Source organism: Triturus cristatus, chromosome 5_1 (genome assembly GCF_964204655.1).
Source record: "Triturus cristatus chromosome 5_1, aTriCri1.1, whole genome shotgun sequence".
In the NCBI taxonomy this organism is placed as follows: Eukaryota; Metazoa; Chordata; class Amphibia; order Caudata; family Salamandridae; genus Triturus; species Triturus cristatus.
This window is the reverse complement of record NC_140587.1, coordinates 954,459,482-954,481,144: the sequence shown is the minus strand read 5'-3', so window position 1 is coordinate 954,481,144 and position 21,663 is coordinate 954,459,482. Positions and strand designations below refer to the sequence as shown.

Sequence of the window (21,663 nt, the reverse complement as noted above, 5' to 3'; positions counted from 1 at the left end):
GTAGTAGTGAAGTTGAAGTTTAAATTTATTTGCATAAGTTAATTAAATAAAATAGCATTTAAAAAGAAACCATTTTTCATGAAGATTAAAATTTCTGATAAGGTGCAACTGTGTGCCATCATTTGACTCGGGCTTATTTTCATGTTTGCAATTGACAGTTACTCTGCGACCGGCCCTGTAGTAGTGCAAAATTGCAAGTTGCTGATAGGAAATTATACAACAGCCAATCTGGTATGAAATCAATTTAACTTTGCCCGTTTTTGAGGGAAAGTTTTGTTTCCTAAACCAAAATGCGTTCATTAGCCTATCGTTACAGACCGGAAACGTTGGCAAATCTTGGTTAGTAGCCCAGGGACATACAGCGCCAGTTTTCCTAAATGTTTCTTTGAATGGGATCTTTCTGATTTGAGTACATATGGTGACCAACAAGAGAAATATTTTGATTACGTAACACCAGTGTTAAATGATCAGATAGGTTTAGGTGTAATGCAAGACCTGTGAGATCCCCTGTTAAGTCCACATACGATATGCTGCTGTTTTGGTAATACTACACCAATGTTCATAGTAACCAAGAGTATTCGGATTGAGAGGACTAATATTTTTAGTTGAGATACGCATGTGTAAAATGTAGCTGTCCAGATGTCATTCACTGTTGCCTGAATCTATTAGAATATTTTTTCTCCCATTACACTACATAATGTTACTTTTAGGATTTAGAGTTTAAGTAAGATTTCTACCTACAATTGAAGGAAATTTATAAAAACATCAGCAAACTGTATTTGTAAATTACTTTCTAAGATGCTCCGTTTGCTCGTTCATCTACATATTTTCCATTGCGGAAATGTGGACAGTTGCGCTTCTGCTTATTTAACAGAAGTTATGCTAATACTCTTGCCAGATAGTGTCTAAAGCGATGCAATTTCTTATGAACAGCACAACCAGACGCCGGGGAAGATCCCAAAGTTACAAGGGCCAAGTTTTTCATCCGGGATGAATTTTTAGTAAGTATATTTACATAAATTTGAAAACGCTCATGTTACAGAATCATTGTAGTCTCTGCTTGATTGTTATTAGTCTTATCTAGCCGCCTTCTGTGGGTTTTGATAAAGGTAAACTTTGTGTATGGGATTGCTCATCACTTCTGTGGAATCACTTTTGGATGTTGGGACCCCAGTCTAAGCAATTTGAATTTCAAAGGTATGGATTGAAATACATTAAAAAGATGCAAAAATTATTAAACTTTTTTTTAATTAACAAAATATGCAATAATCGAAATTTTAATTTCATTGAAATGTTGAATTTTTAAAAATGTAATTTTCTTTCTAAAAGACAAAGCAGTATGCTAGACCAGTGTTTCCCAAACTGGGGTCCGAGGACCCCCAGGGGTCCGTGGAACATTCCCAGGGGGTCCGCAGGCAGCAGTTTTAAAAGCACTGCAAAGTTCCTTGTAAAATTAGCAGTTTTCGAGCAACTATAAAAGTGTCAAGAAAAGGCCAGCGATTAATGTACCTGCTGGAGAGAGATGAGAGTTTTGTCCAGTAGCAGCTTTGACTTATCTAATGTGACACAGAGGGTTAATATGCCTACTGCAAAGAACGTGTACAATGCATTTTAAAAAACAGTATTTTATGTGCATAGGTCAGTGGGTTACTGATTTTGTCACAGAGATTCTTTTGTCATTGTGCAATTCATATAAGGGACAATCGTAATCTAGCACAATGTCCTATAAACTGTCATCAAAGAGCTGCTTGCAAACTGCATGGTACAATTTAGCAACATATGTTTATTCCCAGTCTATCATTATCCTGATGCTGCTATGTTCCCACTTCCTGCACATGAACAATTTTGTAATGCCTTTTTGTCACTTCTATGTGTGCTGCCTAATGCAGCACACATGGAAGTTACAAAACGTTATTTTTATTAAAGTTTTTATTAAAGATTGTTTATGTGCAGAAAGGGTCACCTTCCTGAACATAAACAATCAAAGGCGTTTTGCTTTTTCTGTTGGAAAAAGCAAAAACGAGGAGAAATAAGGCATTCCTCCTCATTTCGCCAAGTTAAGACCAGGTTTTTCATGGTCTTAATTTCGGTGCGGTCTCCTATTTCAGCTGACCTTGTAAATAGAGGGCAGCGTCAAAATCAATGGGTGTTGAAGTGAAACGCCCACTGCAACTCCCACTGCCCACCTTTTTCACGCTAAGCATTGCGTGAAAGGGGGCCTTATATACAAGGCAGTGTTAAGTCACAATAAGTGGCTTAACGCTGCCTTGTAAATAAGGCGAAGCCCCTACTGCCACAGGAACATCACAAAAAGTGACGTACCCTTGGCGATAGGGACTTGTAAATATGCCCCTAAAATCCTTAGTAATTTGAGTATTTGTTTTGTGTGCACACGTGTGTTTCTTTTTTTCGAATTACTGTTTTAATGTTTGAAATTTAAATCCTACAAATTGCTTGGGGGTCCCCGGCTTCCAGTGGTGACTCAATGGGGGTCCTCAGGAGTCAAAAGTTTGGGAACCACTGTGCTAGACTTTAGCATATCATGATATCTTTCATGGTCCTAATGCATGTTCTCTTTGTGTCAGTGCATACCAGTGATTCAGTTGAGGCCACCAATTATCCATTCTAGATTCCAAATGCGTGTAAAAGGCATGCGAAGTAATTGCATGCGATGCACCATCGTACAACCATAAAACATGTGTGTTCCGCTCCCCCCCCAAATTTGAATCTGTTCCGTATAAAAGCCGGTTCCTCCAATGGGAAGTCTGTTCTGCTCATCTGTTGACAATACAGACTTGTGCTGCTTCGTAGTATTTATGAACATTTGGTAATACAATTCCACCTTCGTATGTTGGGCGTTGGAGGGTCAGTGTGATCTGGGGTGTTCTTCCTGCCTACAGCAGAGTCCTTAACAAGTGATCTGTCCTATGAAAGTACTAGCTGAGTATCCTGGTGGGAGTCTTCTGTAGGAAATATGTGGGGAGAGGAGTTGGCCTAATGGCTAGGGCGCTCGACCTCGGACCTGGGGAACTGGGTTCGAGTCTCGGTAACGACGCTGAACATCCTGTGATTCTGGGCAAATCACTTAATCTCCCCGTGCCTAACAAAAAAAAAAAAAAAAAAATGAATGTGTTTCCTCATGTAACGTAACTGGTGCTATGTAAAGTGCTCTGATACCTGATTGGATTCAGCTCAAGTTCGCGCTATATAAAACTCTAAAAAAAAAAAAAAGGGGAGTTCAACCATTTTAAAGATCGCCGCCCTTCCAATAGCGAGATCAGCAAATGATTCCTGTCATTTCTTTTTATTTAGTCTATAACTGGTTTAAATTGACCTCATACTCCGTTCTGTCATATTTAGTGATCTACAGGCCTAAGTATTTAAAATGCTGTGGTTCGACCATTAAGGGTATTGGCAGAACCTCCTGTGGCTGCCGCCCACCCATCAGGAACAGAAGTGATTTGTCCCAGTTAATGCCCAGTCCTGTATATATCTGGTATGTGGCGAATATTTGTCATAGTCTGTGTAAAGACTACGAGGTTAGGGATGTAAATTACAATGTCAACTGCATAGTGGGAAATTCGGTCCGCCTAGTTACTCTTTCATGCGTCCTTTTGTATCCATCCAGCCAGTGGTTCTATGGCTAGGGCAAATAACATAGGTGACAGCTGGCATCCCAGTCGCGTGGCTCTCCCAATGCGGAATGTCCATGATATCGCGCCGTTAACCCTCACCATCGCCAGGGGACTAGAGTACAGGAGACGTACCCAGTCAACATTTTTTTAAGAACAGCGAGGAGAAATGGCCATTCAGTAGAATCAAAGGCCTTATTTATATCTAGAGATGCCACCGCTATCGGTTCATTTATATTCTTTGCTAAGGCCATATTGTTATATAGTTGTCTTAAGTGCAGTTTGGTAAATCATTGTGGAATAAAACCAGTTAGGGTTTGACCAGGGTGAATTAAGACAGTAATTACTTGTTGGCCAACACCCTAGCTAGGATTTTAACATCTTCATTAAGCAATTATATAGTGCAGAAAGACTAACAATGATCTCTGTGCTTTCTATCTTTATTTATTAATGTTATTGTTGCAGTGCGTAGACCTGTTGTTAATGTTTGAGATTAGCATGTTTATGTGTACATGTTGTGTAAGACTTTATCACCTTAGTCGACTCTTTCTTATAAAATTCTATTGGTATGCCATTGGGTCCAGGTGTTTTCCCTGTTTGTAGTTGTGTGATCGCCTGTCTCCTCCTACATGAGCCCCTGTTCTAGGGAGTCTGTATGTACTCTCGTTAAACGTTGTGTGGGGCAATCACTAACAAAGTCGTCTATGTCTAGCAATGTCGGTGTGTGGCTTGACTGGTAAGCTGCTTGGAGATAGTCATTGAATGTTTCTGCTATCTCTTGGGTGCCTGTCACCTCTCATGCCTCAGAAGTGATTAGCTTTCTTCCCACTCTTGGCTGTTCGGCCATGCTAATGGTTTGCCAGCCGATTCGTACAGGTGTTTTTTTATGGGCAGGTAGGATATTTTAGCATAATTAGTCAGTGTTAGTTTATATTCTTAGACTTAATCTCATGCAAGACCTGTTTTGGGTTTCAGTGCATGTTCCACATCTAATTTCCTAATGTCCTGTTCGCTCCTCCTTCACTCGCTTTTGTTAACATTCTTTATATTGGAATTTTCCACAAGCATAGCATTACGTAGTACCTGTGCGTCCTCCCCTCTCGCGTCATACTTTGTATGGCTATAGAAAAATACAGTTGCTTCTGTATGGAGAAGGAGAATGCAATCAAACTGAGAGAAAACTTTGGAACAGCATCATTGCTCATTTTAATATTTTGAACAACAAAAACTCAAATCCCTCTTAACTCCCTCCCCTCCCCCAAACATTAATGGTGCACAGAGTTTCACTGAGGCGCATTTAAAGAGAAAACTTTGGAACAGCATCATTGGTCATTTTCATATTTTGAACAACAAAAACTCAAATCCCTCTTAACTCCCTCCCCTCCCCCAAACACTAACGGTGCACAGAGTTTCACTGAGGCGCATTTAAGTTTGTGGCTTGCCTGTCTGTTCAAAGGGCTCCCAGAGGTATCCTTCCTATGTCCCCATCCTGAGTCCCCTTCCCACCCCCCAGTTTTCTAAAATTGGAAGAGGTGGAGTGCCCCGGTACGTGTGGGACATGCAAACAGGGGAAGGCCCGAGACAAATACTCCACCAGGGGTCCCCATGTATACTCAACGTTACTAAAGGTGTCTACTAATACACTTGCCATTCTCTCCATAGTGAGAGCCTGCCATAGATGAGCGTGCCATTGGGTCATGGAGGGTGTCTCCCTCTGCTTCCACACCGTTTTGCCCGCTCCCAGACACAGCCATAGGATGGTTCTGTCACTAACCGTTTGGCCTTTGAGAGTCCCAGATCTCGACCCTAGATCAGAGGGGATGGGGTAGCCAAGTATGTCCTTAATCTTTGCCAGAATCTCTGACCAGAATGGATGGATTGTCGGACAGTCCCACCAGATATGCTTAAAATCCCCTTGGAGTCCACAGCCTCTCCAGCATAAGTCTGAAGTCTCGGGAAAATCTGTTTGAGTTTTGTGGGGTACAAGTACCAATCATTAAGTACTTTATAGTGGGCCTCCCGCATTCCCATTGATTGGTTAAACTTATGTATGTCCTTGTATAGTTTGTCCCATTGCCTATCTGTGATGCTTGCCCCCAAAATATGTTCCCAAAATAGCCTGTGCCTGGGTTGCTCAGTGTAATTGTAATATCTTATATAAGTGCGAGATAGTGCCTTTTGTACCCTTTTCCAATTTAGCTATTTTCTCTATTGGCATGAGCTCTCTAGTCGCTGCTTGTCGAACTCCCCTGCTAAGGACCCAATGTTTAAGCCGAGTGTAGTGGTAGTATTCGTTGGCTGTGAAGTTAAATTACCTCCGACAATGCTCAAGTGAGGATGTCCCAATTATGGAACAGGTCCGATATCATACGGTACCCCCCTCCCTCCACGCATCAAAGGGTCCCGGTGTACATGCGGGTGGAAATGCTGGATTATAGTGTATGGGTGTGAAAGGTGATGAGAAAGTAGTCAGGGCAGATGACCTGTGGAGTTCGTCCCACACCCTGAGGGTAGTTTTTGCAGGTGTACTTAGGTATACATTAGGCAGGCGGTCTGATTTGTGCTTCCATAGTACGTCCCATATGCTCCTCCCCGCCACCGCCCTATCCATGTGTAGCAAGTGTTTGTCGGATACCCAGGATGACAATTCTGTGATCCATCAGAGTTGATCTACTTTGTAGTATAGATTCATGTCTGGTAGTGCCAGTCACCCCTTGTTTTTGGGAAGCCGGAGTTGTTGAAATTATACTAGTGCCCTTTTCCCACCCCAGATAAAGCGGGTGATCAACGATTTTAGTGTGTTGAAGAACCCCTGATCCCTCTCGATCGGGAGGCCCTGGAAAAGGTACAATACCTTAGGCAGTATCATCATCTTGATCGCCTGAATGCGCCCTATCCATGAAAAGTACTTGGGAGCCCATCTGTGCAAATCTGCTTTTACTTGCCCAAGGATTGGGGGATAGTTTGCCTTATAGACGTCCTGGAGCTTCGGTGTTATTCTTATTCCCAGGTAGGTGATTTCCTTTTTGTCCCACTGAAAGGGTGTGCCCTCTGCAGCTTCTCGTATGGATTCTCCCTAGAGGAAATGAGTTATTTTTCGCTTCTTGACTCTCTTGTGCTTTAATCTGTCTAGCTTCATTTTGCTGACTATTAATTGCCTTGTTTCACAAATGTCACACCACATTGTCCTTGGCCCTCTTTAATAATTTGGGCTTTTCCTTGGACTCATGTCCTGTCCATATTTTCACCAGGGCCTCAAAGTATTTGCTGTACATGCACTGCTCTCTGAAATAGAACCTTATCTTCTTTGATGGCACTTCTGGAATGGAAAGAAGCCATAGCAGTGATGCCTTTGCAGAAGACCCGTGATATCAGACTGATCTCAGTGCATATTTCCTTCTCTGAAATTCTCGAACATGAAATAGATTATCAAGCTTCCAACTTTATTGAAAGTAAATCATTTTTTGGGACTGTGCACAACTCGGGTTCTGACCCATAGACAGAATCGACTCTACTACTAGGAGTTGCTAATTTGCTCAGTGTCAGACAGCCACTCTACCTGATATCTCTGAAGTTTTTGACACTGTGCTCCATCCTGTGCTCATCAGCTGCTTAGACCAAAAAGGGATCTGAATTCAAGCTCTTGCCTGGCTCACGTCATTTCTGTTGAACAGATCTCAAGCCGTTTATCGTCGCCTGTTCTTTCCAATACCTATCTTATGCAATCTGCTCTCACATTCATCCCTTTTAGTATCTATTATTCCATTTAGCTCATTTCAATCATTCTTTCTGTTTGCCCCCTTATGCCAAAGACACCCAAATCATTGTAAGTGTTAATAATGACTTGAGTGTTGCTCAATCCAAGTTTTGATCTTCTTTTTAAGCTGTCGCCTCGTGGATGGAGCCAATCTTTGAAGCGTAAAAATTAGGTTCTAATATCTACGGGGCAATCCATGGTGTGGTCTCCAACGTGGAGGCCAACAATAATGGTCTACCCTCTCCACCATATTCTGGTGAAAATCTCAGTCAGTCACAATGTCACCTCTTCTGCCGTCCAGTGGCCGCAAGACAGTGGTTAAGTGTATCATATTCAATCTTGATTATGGAAACTGAATTTGGGCTTCCGCCTTATGCGATCCACAGTCTTCAGATGATTCAAAGTGTGGGTGCTTGCCTAGTACTCAGTGTATAGCTACACATGCCCCCATCTCCCCGTATTTAGTAGGTCTTCACTAACCTTTGATCTCCAGAAAGTCCATGTGTAAGGTCATGTACACTCCCAACTAGCACTGCACAGGAAAGGACCCACCTGTTTTCCACAGAGCTTCATAACCTATCTTGCTGCAAGGAGTCTATCTATTATAGTTCTTCTGGAAACCTTCTCTTTCAAAAAGGTGCTCAATTGGAGACAAACATTCTCTTTTTTGATGGCTAACCATTTAACCTCCTGTTCTTTGATGCCTGACAATCTCACATTTCAGAAAAATATGAAAACCTGGTTAACCGCTTCTAAGCTAATGTATCTTCTTTCATTATTATCCTTCCTACCGGTACACTATAGGGGTATTAGTGCACTTTGCAAGCAACATTCATAATTTCATTGAGTAATTTGATGCCCCATAGTTTTCAGCCTTCTATTCAGACACGTCAGCCAGTCCCCACTCCAGTGGGCGATGCACGAGTCACAGAAAAGGAACTGTTATAAATGGGAGTCTCTAGTTGGCAGTGGTATACACTGTGTCCAAGAAGGGACCCTACCTTCTAGTCAGGATAAGGGGATTACACACCTTAGATAAGCTCACCTCCTTGGTAGCTTGGCACAAGCAGTCAGGCTTATCTCAGAGGCAATTTGTAAAGTATTTGTACAAAACACACTCAGTAACACAGTGAACACACTACAAAATGGACACCACACAAGTTTAGAAAAATAGCCAATATTGATCTAATCAAAACAAGACCAAAACGACAACAATCCAACATACCAAGCAAAGATAAGAATTTTCAAAGAATATCCCAAAAATAAAGTTCATTGAAGCTGTTAGCACCAACCAGGGCTATCACGGGGTCACGACTATCAAATCCAACAGTTCAGTTTGACCACAATGGAGTCGTGAGCCGACGTGAAAACAGTACCTTTGAAATTGAAGCGGCCTCGAGGACCTTCCAGTAAAGGGCAGTGGTAAGGCTCCGCAGGTCGGGCCAGGGTCGGTTACTCCGTGAAGTCACTTGGGTTGCAGATCAAACTCCATAAGGTCGAAGTCAGGCGCGCGGACATCGGCGGTGCCGGGGCTGTTGTGTCGTCATGGGCGGTGAGTCATGCACTTCATGATGTGGTGTCTATGGCTTTGATGCAGGCAGCGGAGTGGCAATGATGCGGAGCGCTGGCGTCGATGACGCTGTTGTCTGCAGCTTGAGGCTACTGTGTCATTGAGGGCAGTGACCACGGCTGCAGTACAGACAGGGGCACCGGTAACGGTGCTTAGGCGTTGGTGGTGGCGCTTTGGCAGCGGCATCGGTGAGGCCAACGTTGCGGTGCTGTCGAACGTTGGTTCAACGAGGCGGTACACACAGCGTCGGTACTGGCAGCGGCATCAGAAATATTTTTCTTGCAGTTTATAGTTCAGTAAACACCTCCAGTGGCCCAGAATGGGGATTGGCACCACTTGGCAGGCCCAGGACTCCCAGCAATGGAGTCCAGGCACTGTATGTGAAGTCTTTGTGTCCCTGAGATTTCTTAGAAGGAGGCAATCTCAAGCCCTTGAAGAATCTTCTTAAGCAGGATACACCGAAGTAAAAGTCAGTCCTTTCCACTGTCCACAGACAGAAGCAGCAACTTCAGGCCAACCCAGCAAAGCAACACACAACAAAGGGGCAGTACTCCTCCTGACAGCGGTTCTTCACAGGGTCCTCTTATTCCATTCTTCTCTGCAGGGTCCTCTTAGTCCAGAAAAGTTCTAAAGTTTTGGAGTCAGAGCCCCACTACTTATACTACTCTCAGCCTTTGAAGTATGCAGGCTTTAAAGAAAGCCTCTCTTGCTTAGTAGAACTGTTGGACTTGGCCCTTTTTCCCTCATTTTTTTCGTTTTTGTAGTGTTAAGGTGCAGGTGCTTACTTCGCCCAAGATGGCTGCCACAGACCCCTGCTACTGCAGGGTGGTCGTTTTTCATAGTAGCACCCTAGCTGCCAGGAGCTGGCTGGGACCCACAACAATGTTGCGATACCAGCCCGCCTTTTTGTCCCATAGTTAGAGTGGGGAAGCTCCTGGAAGATGCTGGAACCTTCTAGAAGGGAGGTGGGGTTTTACTTTTGCCGCCTTGGCTAGAGGTCACCTGACCTAGGGCTACTTAAGAGTGGGAGGGAAACTTGTGTGGTGAGGTGGCCATTGGGGTGAAGCAGAGCTGGAAGAATCCACCAGGAGTGTAGGCGGTAGGGCCTAGCCAGGGACTTATGCCTCTGAGAGTGACAGGATTTAGGTACTGCCTCTTAAGTGAGTGAGGTGCCCTGTGAATCCCACTGATCTTGCCCAGTAGTAGGAGGACCCAGAGACTCTCTGCCAACCTGACTAGGAAGGATCTAGTCGCCCTCTCCATCCCTACCCCTGTAACAGAACCCCTTAAGGGCGCCAGATACATCTGCGCCAAAAGACTTCATCTGTCAACTGAGAACTGAAATCTAACTTTAAGAACTGAGACTGCATGACAAGAGCGAGCTGTAAGCCTTGAATGCCAGAGCTGAGACTGCGTGTCCAAGCTACCCTAGTGAACAAAATACTAAGCCGATTGCCAAGACACCGGGGATCGACCAGGTACCAGCGCTGTGACCCCCGCGCTTCCTACCCTGGTCTGGGACCCCCGGCAGCGTGCTCCGCTGAGCACTTTACCCCATCCTTAATTTGAGCCCCCCCCCTGCGACGACGAAGCCAGCGCGCTCACCGCTGCGGCCTGGAGGCCTGGAGGAGTGCCCTGCTGTGTCGCGAGGCCCAGGAGAAGCCCGGGGCCCTGTCGCTGCCGTCGCAGCCGAGTGAGGAGGTGCGCAAGGTCGGGGCCGAGTTCCCCCAACGTCGTGAGGACGGACGCCTGCTGACGCCGAGACGGAGGTAAGCCCGGAGGCCGAGATCCCCCCTGGTGCGCCCCCTGCTGGTCCGGAAACCGCACCGCACTTGGCCCGGGTCGTCCCCTCCGTGGGAATCCCCTCCCCTGCCTGCGCGACGGAGAGACCCCGCCGAGGGATCCTGTCCGTGTCCCCCCTTCTGTAAGACTGAAAGCGGTGCTACGTGAACTGCACCGGAGCATAGGGACCCGCTCCGCAAGTCCGGTCAGTCTCTCCGCTGGAAGCCGCCTAAAGAACTGACTAACTTTACCCTCGTGTGGCGCTTCCCGCCACCGACCCTGCTTCCCCAGCCGGAACGACAAGAAAATGCGAGTAGCGCCTTGTGTTATATGCTCTACTCGAAAGTAATTGTTTGCCAGGAAATGCGAGTAGCGCCTTGTGTTATATGCTCTACTCGAAAGTAATTGTTTGCCAGGAAATGCGAGTAGCGCCTTGTGTAATATGCTCTACTCGACAGTAATTACCTCACAAGAAAATGCGAGTAGCGCCTTGTGTTACATGCTCTACTCGAGAGTAATTGTTTGCCAGGAAATGCGAGTAGCGCCTTGTGTTATATGCTCTACTCGACAGTAATTACCTCACAAGAAAATGCGAGTAGCGCCTTGTGTTATATGCTCTACTCGAAAGTAATTGTTTGCCAGGAAAATGCGAGTAGCGCCTTGTGTTATATGCTCTACTCGAAAGTAATTGTTTGCCAGGAAATGCGAGTAGCGCCTTGTGTTATATGCTCTACCCGAAAGTAATTGTTTGCCAGGAGATGCGAGTAGCGCCTTGTGTTATATGCTCTACTCGACAGTAATTACATGCCAAGGGATGCGCGTAGCGCATTGTATTATATGTTCTGCACGAAGGTAATGCCATACCAGGATCACGAGTAACGTATTGTATTATATGCTCTGCTCGACTGTAATTACCTGCAAATGGTTGCGCGTAGCGCTTTGTTTTATATGCTTTACTTCATAGGATCAGGGGCCATCGATTACGAGGAGCGCTCAGTTCCACAGGCGCCATGTTAGTGAGCCCAATGTGTCCCCGTTCGAGTATCATGCTTAGTTAGACGGCTCGTTCAGGGAAAGACTTCACGTAAGCGCGCACAGCGCTAGAACAAGGTTAGGCACTGCATGAATATCACCCAGAGTGTCGAATGTAATGTTATGATGGTATTATAAGTCATGTATTGCCTTGTTATTTCCTGAACTGCATCTGACCAGCTAAACTTGGATAAACTTGAAGTATTTGCATAATTTGAACGGTGTGGCGTCCCTTATTGTGTGTGTCCCTAGTCCATGAGAAGCGTGTGGTGTATGGTTGCTTAACACATCGCCCTCTGGTTGCCCGACCGGCTCGCGCCACGTTACCGCCCTTAGGGCCTGGTGACCCCAGGTTCCTACATTGTTGGCGAGCGGTGGGATCCTTGGGACCTGTGACCATACAGCACCCTTCCGTGAGGCGAAGGGCGCCACAATTAAACGCCTGTTGTGTTCCAAAGCTCTAAAAACATTGATTGCTGCATTGTTAGTTCCACTGTCCAGGTTGAGAGTGCAAGAAGCCTGGTGAGCCGTTAACTGTTGCCTATACCCTAGGAATTTTTCTCCTTAGTGTCTAGGTCCCCACCTGCTAGAATGGAATTCCGGTTAGCTGACCTCGAGGGGTACACTGTGAAGCAACTAAGGGAGTTCGGGCAGGGGATGGGGGTGCCTGGGATGCGGAAGGCCAAAGGACCGGAACTCCGCACCGCCATTAGGGCATGGGTAGAAGCCCACCCAGAAGGGAGAGGGGATGAGGGGCAGGAGGCGCCAGATGCACCTCAAGAGGAGAGCGCCCAGGAGGTGGTTGACCTCTTGAACGTGGATATGTCTGAAAATGTGCCCCCAGGGAGACGTTCTGGGGCCAGTAGTAGAACAGGGAGCGCGTCTCCCAAGGAGTATGAGGACAGGAGGGAGGAGAGGCAGTTAAAGTGGGAGCTAGCCAAACTGGAACAGGAAAGAGAAAATAGGAAATGGGCAATGGAGGAGAGGAGGATGGCGCACGAGCTTCGGATGAAGGAGTTGGAGCTGCGTGCCCTCCACATGAGTGTGTCCAGTGAGGACACTGGTGGCAGCATACCGGAAGCTCCACAGGAGCTAGGATTTTATTTACCCCAGGATGACATCACTAGGGTGTCTGAGGAGGCATTGGGGTGTGAACCTGAAGGGGGTGGTGCAGGGATCTCCCAACCCAGCGAGGTGGGAGGAGTGGCAGATAGCCCAGCTAGGTCCCAGGGAGAGAGGGTTGTAGGGCCTCACGACCTATCTATAGGAAGGCGTGAGACGGGGAGGTGTCCCGAGGTGCCCCAACCGAAGTCTCAGGGCCTGGAGAGTTCCGCAAGGGAGCCCCAGGTTGGGAGCCTAGGCTGTCCCGATGTGCCATCCAGTGCAGGGGAGCCCCTAGTGTCAGGAGGACCCAGGGCGACTGTAAAAGGCGCGCATGAGGTTCTGGGGTTGGCCCAGTTTCAGGGTTTAGATCCTGTGCTGGGGTGCCAGGCTCAGGGGTTGCCTGACCTGGCGGGTGGGGCCTCTGCTAACAGGGTGAGGAACCCCAGAAGGAGAGTTAGGGGGAGGAGAGCCTCGCCCCTGAAGGCTGGTCAGCCTAAGGGTGTGGACCCCAGGTGGAAGGACCAGAGGCAGTTTAGGACTGCAAGGAGGAGGACCGGAGTGGTCAACAGGCACTACAGGCCTGGGGCTACTGCCCCCCACTCCGCGAGATCACCCGGGCCAGAGACATCTGGACGGCCCAGGGGCCGGTCCTGGCCACAACTAGCTAGGGAGCCCCAGTGGGGTGGTTTCGTTGGTCCAGGGAGGTTTGTTAGGGAACCATTGGGTTCCAGAGCGGCGGAGAACCTGCGGGTGCTCCTGCCGTTGCGGGCCTGCGTCCACCTTTTCTCGCCCCAAGCAGGGAAGACCATCAAGGCATTGATCGGTCTGCCCTGGCTTTTGGCTGGAAGGGGGTTATGTTGGACTTCGCCCTTTTTCCCTCATTTTTTTCGTTTTTGTAGTGTTAAGGTGCAGGTGCTTACTTCGCCCAAGATGGCTGCCACAGACCCCTGCTACTGCAGGGTGGTCGTTTTTCATAGTAGCACCCTAGCTGCCAGGAGCTGGCTGGGACCCACAACAATGTTGCGATACCAGCCCGCCTTTTTGTCCCATAGTTAGAGTGGGGAAGCTCCTGGAAGATGCTGGAACCTTCTAGAAGGGAGGTGGGGTTTTACTTTTGCCGCCTTGGCTAGAGGTCACCTGACCTAGGGCTACTTAAGAGTGGGAGGGAAACTTGTGTGGTGAGGTGGCCATTGGGGTGAAGCAGAGCTGGAAGAATCCACCAGGAGTGTAGGCGGTAGGGCCTAGCCAGGGACTTATGCCTCTGAGAGTGACAGGATTTAGGTACTGCCTCTTAAGTGAGTGAGGTGCCCTGTGAATCCCACTGATCTTGCCCAGTAGTAGGAGGACCCAGAGACTCTCTGCCAACCTGACTAGGAAGGATCTAGTCGCCCTCTCCATCCCTACCCCTGTAACAGAACCCCTTAAGGGCGCCAGATACATCTGCGCCAAAAGACTTCATCTGTCAACTGAGAACTGAAATCTAACTTTAAGAACTGAGACTGCATGACAAGAGCGAGCTGTAAGCCTTGAATGCCAGAGCTGAGACTGCGTGTCCAAGCTACCCTAGTGAACAAAATACTAAGCCGATTGCCAAGACACCGGGGATCGACCAGGTACCAGCGCTGTGACCCCCGCGCTTCCTACCCTGGTCTGGGACCCCCGGCAGCGTGCTCCGCTGAGCACTTTACCCCATCCTTAATTTGAGCCCCCCCCCTGCGACGACGAAGCCAGCGCGCTCACCGCTGCGGCCTGGAGGCCTGGAGGAGTGCCCTGCTGTGTCGCGAGGCCCAGGAGAAGCCCGGGGCCCTGTCGCTGCCGTCGCAGCCGAGTGAGGAGGTGCGCAAGGTCGGGGCCGAGTTCCCCCAACGTCGTGAGGACGGACGCCTGCTGACGCCGAGACGGAGGTAAGCCCGGAGGCCGAGATCCCCCCTGGTGCGCCCCCTGCTGGTCCGGAAACCGCACCGCACTTGGCCCGGGTCGTCCCCTCCGTGGGAATCCCCTCCCCTGCCTGCGCGACGGAGAGACCCCGCCGAGGGATCCTGTCCGTGTCCCCCCTTCTGTAAGACTGAAAGCGGTGCTACGTGAACTGCACCGGAGCATAGGGACCCGCTCCGCAAGTCCGGTCAGTCTCTCCGCTGGAAGCCGCCTAAAGAACTGACTAACTTTACCCTCGTGTGGCGCTTCCCGCCACCGACCCTGCTTCCCCAGCCGGAGCGACAAGAAAATGCGAGTAGCGCCTTGTGTTATATGCTCTACTCGAAAGTAATTGTTTGCCAGGAAATGCGAGTAGCGCCTTGTGTTATATGCTCTACTCGAAAGTAATTGTTTGCCAGGAAATGCGAGTAGCGCCTTGTGTAATATGCTCTACTCGACAGTAATTACCTCACAAGAAAATGCGAGTAGCGCCTTGTGTTACATGCTCTACTCGAGAGTAATTGTTTGCCAGGAAATGCGAGTAGCGCCTTGTGTTATATGCTCTACTCGACAGTAATTACCTCACAAGAAAATGCGAGTAGCGCCTTGTGTTATATGCTCTACTCGAAAGTAATTGTTTGCCAGGAAAATGCGAGTAGCGCCTTGTGTTATATGCTCTACTCGAAAGTAATTGTTTGCCAGGAAATGCGAGTAGCGCCTTGTGTTATATGCTCTACCCGAAAGTAATTGTTTGCCAGGAGATGCGAGTAGCGCCTTGTGTTATATGCTCTACTCGACAGTAATTACATGCCAAGGGATGCGCGTAGCGCATTGTATTATATGTTCTGCACGAAGGTAATGCCATACCAGGATCACGAGTAACGTATTGTATTATATGCTCTGCTCGACTGTAATTACCTGCAAATGGTTGCGCGTAGCGCTTTGTTTTATATGCTTTACTTCATAGGATCAGGGGCCATCGATTACGAGGAGCGCTCAGTTCCACAGGCGCCATGTTAGTGAGCCCAATGTGTCCCCGTTCGAGTATCATGCTTAGTTAGACGGCTCGTTCAGGGAAAGACTTCACGTAAGCGCGCACAGCGCTAGAACAAGGTTAGGCACTGCATGAATATCACCCAGAGTGTCGAATGTAATGTTATGATGGTATTATAAGTCATGTATTGCCTTGTTATTTCCTGAACTGCATCTGACCAGCTAAACTTGGATAAACTTGAAGTATTTGCATAATTTGAACGGTGTGGCGTCCCTTATTGTGTGTGTCCCTAGTCCATGAGAAGCGTGTGGTGTATGGTTGCTTAACACATCGCCCTCTGGTTGCCCGACCGGCTCGCGCCACGTTACCGCCCTTAGGGCCTGGTGACCCCAGGTTCCTACAAGAACCAGTTCTGTCCTCCCTGGTCCAGCCACACTACAGGGGGTGGAGACTGCATTGTGAAAAGCAGACTCAGTCCTATTCAGGTGTCAGTGACAACTCCTCCCACCACTTTAGCCCAGGAAGACCCATCAGCCTGGTGATGGGCCATCAGGATATACAGGGCACAACTCAGCTCCCTTTTATATAAGTGTCTAGAGTGAATGCACAAAACAGCCACTGTCAATCTAAACCAGATATTGATTTTACAGGCAGGCAGAGGCACCAATTAGTAAAACAAGAACATGCCCACTTTCTAAAAGTTATATCAACATAGGGGGGTTGGGTCCTTAACAACAACTACCATGGACCTCTGTGAACATAAAAGCAAAACAATAGGTGGCTGCGTGATTTAAACACGTTTTTACATTTTCGTAAAGATCATTTTACTCAAACATGATCTCTGATTCTTTTTTACACATGGCTACATCACTTTTCAAGCTTCATTATCATTTAAAAAAAAAAGTGATACCAACTATCAATTCTGAGATGCGCAAATTCTTAAAAATGTGTTCAATCTAAAGATAATAAACAAATATTAAAGCATAATTAAAGTGACAAGGAAAAACATGTGATATTTAGTGTTCAACCAGTCCTAAAATTGGAAAGCCAGAGCGTTGTTAATGTTAATATTTTTTGTGCCTAAGCAACATAGTTTCAAATTGCTTAATTTGAGCCAGTGGGAGCCAGCAGCACTTATCTCTAGGGACTGGCACTTATTTGTCCACATCAGATATTTACCGAGAGCAAGTAATGGAAAAACACGCAAATCCAAAAGTCTAAGGAAGAAAAAGACAGAGGGCCATGTTATCAAGAACAGCGCAAAAATTATTGCCGCTTTAGTGGGAGGAAACTGCTGCTAAAGCGGCGATAAGGGGCTTGATATGTCCTAGAGAATTCCAATAGAAGCCCAGGTTCTGGTGTCAAGGACATCAAATCTGGGCTTCTATTGGAATTCTCTAGGGCATATTATCAAGCACCTTATCGCCGATTTAGCGGCAGTTTCCTCCCGCTAAAGCGGCGATAATGTTTGCACCGTTCTTGATAATATGGCCCAGAAATCTATCACAAAAGGTGAAAGCAGGAACCTGCATGTGTGAGAATATGGGACCAGGAGTGTCTCATAGTTGATTAAAGAGGCAAGAGTTGGATTTAAGACTACAAGATTTGGTATTCAGCGCTCTGACCGTTAATTATACGGACCGTCGGCTTCGAGCCTCAGCACTCTTTCTTTTACAAATTAAGTAGTTGTTTCAAACTGAGATGAGGCGACACTCCACAATGTTTATCCGGCAGACTTCCATGTTTCTCAAAAGATCACTGTAAAAGTAATTTTCAGAGCCATCAGAGAGCGAAAACCTTATAGAAGTGTTCTTTAAAGGCCAAGGGGCAACAAAAAAAGGTAATACCTGCCTATACTAGTTCTTAGCTGACTCATTAACTGAATTTAAAACACCCCTGCATATCCTAGCGGGAGGAAGATTTAGGTACAGGAATAGACAAGACCTCCTGGGCCCACATATAGGATTAGGCTCTACCAGCTTCCATAGGTACGCAACATAAAGAAAATGGATATAAAATCATATTAAGATGTTATCTGACTTTGGTTAATTTCCATGCAATGTTCAATACCCCTCTGGACTGCGCCAAGGACTGGGGCACTATGCTCCTTATATAATGGAGTTGCGAGGTAATTCTGTCATTCAGGAAAAGTATAGTTACAAAGATCAAAGACATTGTGGGTTTGGAGTTAAGAATGGACACTTTGAACCCTGTTTGTAGGTAATACTGGGGAGGAATCTGAATACCCCCAACTGCATTGAGCAGACTGCTCAACACCCATTTACTTTTTGCAGCTAGATGACAGTACTTTAGCTTGGAGATCTTCGCCCTTGCCACTTACAAGAGTATGGTGGTCCACGGTATGGTCGATATATGCAATGGAAAAACTCACAGTGCTCGAGTGGAATAGAGTCCCGGAATTCGAAACAATATGGTCTCCTTTTCAAACGTATTAAAAGAATAAGGTAGAATTGGTCTGGATCCAGGACGTGTGCCCAAGTTCCTGTAGAAATCGGGCTTTTGTGACCCTAGCCCTCTAAAGGTTCTTCAGTAAGCAGAGCAGACAGTTTGGTTTGAACCTGGGAGGTGAAAACAGTATGGTACTTGTCATTTGGGGGAGAGCAAAAGTACCCTTTTTTGGTAAGGTGAAGTTGTGAGTATGCATAGACAAACTGATGGGAGAAAGTCTTTATTTTCATGCATGAAAATAAGAGATAAGCGAACATGAATCCGGTTTTGAATAGTTAAACTGCTGTAATTTTGTGTTAGTGGCATGTGTGGCTGTAGGTACACCTGCATTCTAAAGTTGGGTCCGGATGTGTGCGCGTTGTTTTTCTTCGAATGAGTCTTTCGAGTCACAAGTTTTGATGACTTCTCCTGCCGGTAATGCGCACGGGTGCTAAGTCCATTCTTTAAAAACAAAAAATGTTAACGTTTTTTATTGAGGCTTCAACAAAGCAAAATTATACATACATTTCAATATTGTCAACTATAACGTGGGTCGCACACCGCTCGTCATACTAGCAAGTAGCCCCATAGGATTCTGGAGAATGAAGTAGCAGCGGCGAGTACACCTATGCCACAAGTATAATATATAAATGCCATCCCTGGACACGTGTTTCGAGGTAGTTGCCTCTCGTCAGCAGGGAGCAGGTCTGTATGCGGGGTGCCTAGTAGACTGCCAAATATATAAGGTTTAGTACCTTTCACGGCGCGCGGGTGCGGGATCCTGACTCGTCAGCCAATCGCTCAAGGGAGCTTTTAAATACAACTATAACGTGGGTCGCACACCGCTCGTCATACTAGCAAGTAGCCCCATAGGATTCTGGAGAATGAAGTAGCAGCGGCGAGTACACCTATGCCACAAGTATAATATATAAATGCCATCCCTGGACACGTGTTTCGAGGTAGTTGCCTCTCGTCAGCAGGGAGCAGGTCTGTATGCGGGGTGCCTAGTAGACTGCCAAATATATAAGGTTTAGTACCTTTCACGGCGCGCGGGTGCGGGATCCTGACTCGTCAGCCAATCGCTCAAGGGAGCTTTTAAATACAACTATAACGTGGGTCGCACACCGCTCGTCATACTAGCAAGTGGCCCCATAGGATTCTGGAGAATGAAGTAGCAGCGGCGAGTACACCTATGCCACAAGTATAATATATAAATGCCATCCCTGGACACGTGTTTCGAGGTAGTTGCCTCTCGTCAGCAGGGAGCAGGTCTGTATGCGGGGTGCCTAGTAGACTGCCAAATATATAAGGTTTAGTACCTTTCACGGCGTGCGGGTGCGGGATCCTGACTCGTCAGCCAATCACTCAAGGGAGCTTTTAAATACAACTATAACGTGGGTCGCACACCGCTCGTCATACTAGCAAGTAGCCCCATAGGATTCTGGAGAATGAAGTAGCAGCGGCGAGTACACCTATGCCACAAGTATAATATATAAATGCCATCCCTGGACACGTGTTTCGAGGTAGTTGCCTCTCGTCAGCAGGGAGCAGGTCTGTAAGCGGGGTGCCTAGTAGACTGCCAAATATATAAGGTTTAGTACCTTTCACGGCGCGCGGGTGCGGGATCCTGACTCGTCAGCCAATCGCTCAAGGGAGCTTTTAAATACAACTATAACGTGGGTCGCACACCGCTCGTCATACTAGCAAGTAGCCCCATAGGATTCTGGAGAATGAAGTAGCAGCAGCGAGTACACCTATGCCACAAGTATAATATATAAATGCCATCCCTGGACACGTGTTTCGAGGTACTTGCCTCTCGTCAGCAGGGAGCAGGTCTGTATGCGGGGTGCCTAGTAGACTGCCAAATATATAAGGTTTAGTACCTTTCACGGCGCGCGGGTGCGGGATCCTGACTCGTCAGCCAATCGCTCAAGGGAGCTTTTAAATAAAACTATAACGTGGGTCGCACACCGCTCGTCATACTAGCAAGTAGCCCCATAGGATTCTGGAGAATGAAGTATCAGTGGCGAGTACACCTATGCCACAAGTATAATATATAAATGCCATCCCTGGACACGTGTTTCGAGGTAGTTGCCTCTCGTCAGCAGGGAGCAGGTCTGTATGCGGGGTGCCTAGTATATATGTGAGTCTTTCGAGTCACAAGTTTTGATGACTTCTCCTGCCGGTAATGCGCATGGGTGCTAAGTCCATTCTTTAAAAACAAAAAATGTTAACGTTTTTTATTGAGGCTTCAACAAAGCAAAATTATACATACATTTCAATATTGTCGTCGATCTGGAAAAAACAGGTTAAGAGATACACATAGTACACTGGTAGTTTGGTAGGGTAGAAATGGTGTTGGAATACATAACGGAATGAGACGAGGCACACATGACAAAGGCAGTGATTATTATGATGCAAGTAGGGTCCTCATCATACACATATTTGTGGGTTTCCTTCCCGTCTCACACTCTAGGCATCTGACATCCGTCCCGGAGTAGCCTCCAAATTATTTACAGGGGCATCGTAGATCGCGGTATCTTCTGTCAGGCTATGTAGATATGTCACCAGGGGTCCCCAAATATCATGTGGCCTACTGGCACTTGGCATTAGATTCCAGAATTCTGACAATTGTGTCTAATAAAATGCCGCATCGGCGAGCCAGAATTCGGGGGGGGGGGGGGGGGAGAGAAAGCTGCCATCGGGGTACAAATCTGCATTTATGCTGATACTGAGCGCTTTTGCATGGCGCGCCATGCTGGAATTTGCAACAGGGGAAAGGCAGGATTCGCGGACAGCTGCATAGATGGGGCGTAAAGGGTGTCAGTGCCACAATATTTACGGAGTCCTTCCTAAGCCCAGCGTAAAACATTAGATCGTGTTAATCTGTTTCCTGGGATTTTTATAGGGCAGGAAGAGAGCAGTCCTGAGCAGCCAAGGAGCAGCCAGGTCCGCTTCCACAGCAGTATGCAGTTGAAATGGCATCGGGTGGAGCCAGAAATGCAGGAAGCTTGCTTGGGCGCTGTTGGCATATAATTGCAAGTCAGGTGCCCCAGGGCCATCGCGTGCAAAAGGGAGCGTCGGGGCCTCATAGGCTATGCGCGTTTGGCACCCAGCCCATGTCAATAAGATTAAGTTGGACCGTAGTCTGTTGAAAAATTGAGTGGTGAGTGGAAGTGGTATATTTAGGAATAAATATAGAAATTTCTGCAAGACGATAATTTTTGCGATTGCAACGCGACCGGATAGCGAGAGCGGCAGTTTATTCCACGTTGGGATTTTACCTTCAAGCAATTCAATGGCCCTGCCATAGATAGCGGACCAAAGGTCTTTAGTGATCCTGCTGAGCCAGACGCCCAGATACCTTGTTGGCTCAGTTGTCCATTTGAGCGGAAATTCAGTCTCAGGGGTGAGTGGCATCCGTTAAAGG

The 21,663-nt window shown here is 47.1% G+C and overlaps 1 protein-coding gene across 2 annotated transcripts in view; it reads left to right on the top strand.

The window, feature by feature from the left end:
- Positions 1-21,663, top strand: part of GNAL (G protein subunit alpha L) — a 796,854-nt gene that overhangs the window by 755,780 nt on the left and 19,411 nt on the right. For both annotated transcript variants that reach the window (XM_085606070.1, XM_085606069.1), the window contains exon 11: positions 934-1,001. In XM_085606070.1, coding sequence (XP_085462196.1) covers positions 934-1,001 — 68 coding nt within the window. The remainder of the gene's footprint in view (positions 1-933; positions 1,002-21,663) is intronic.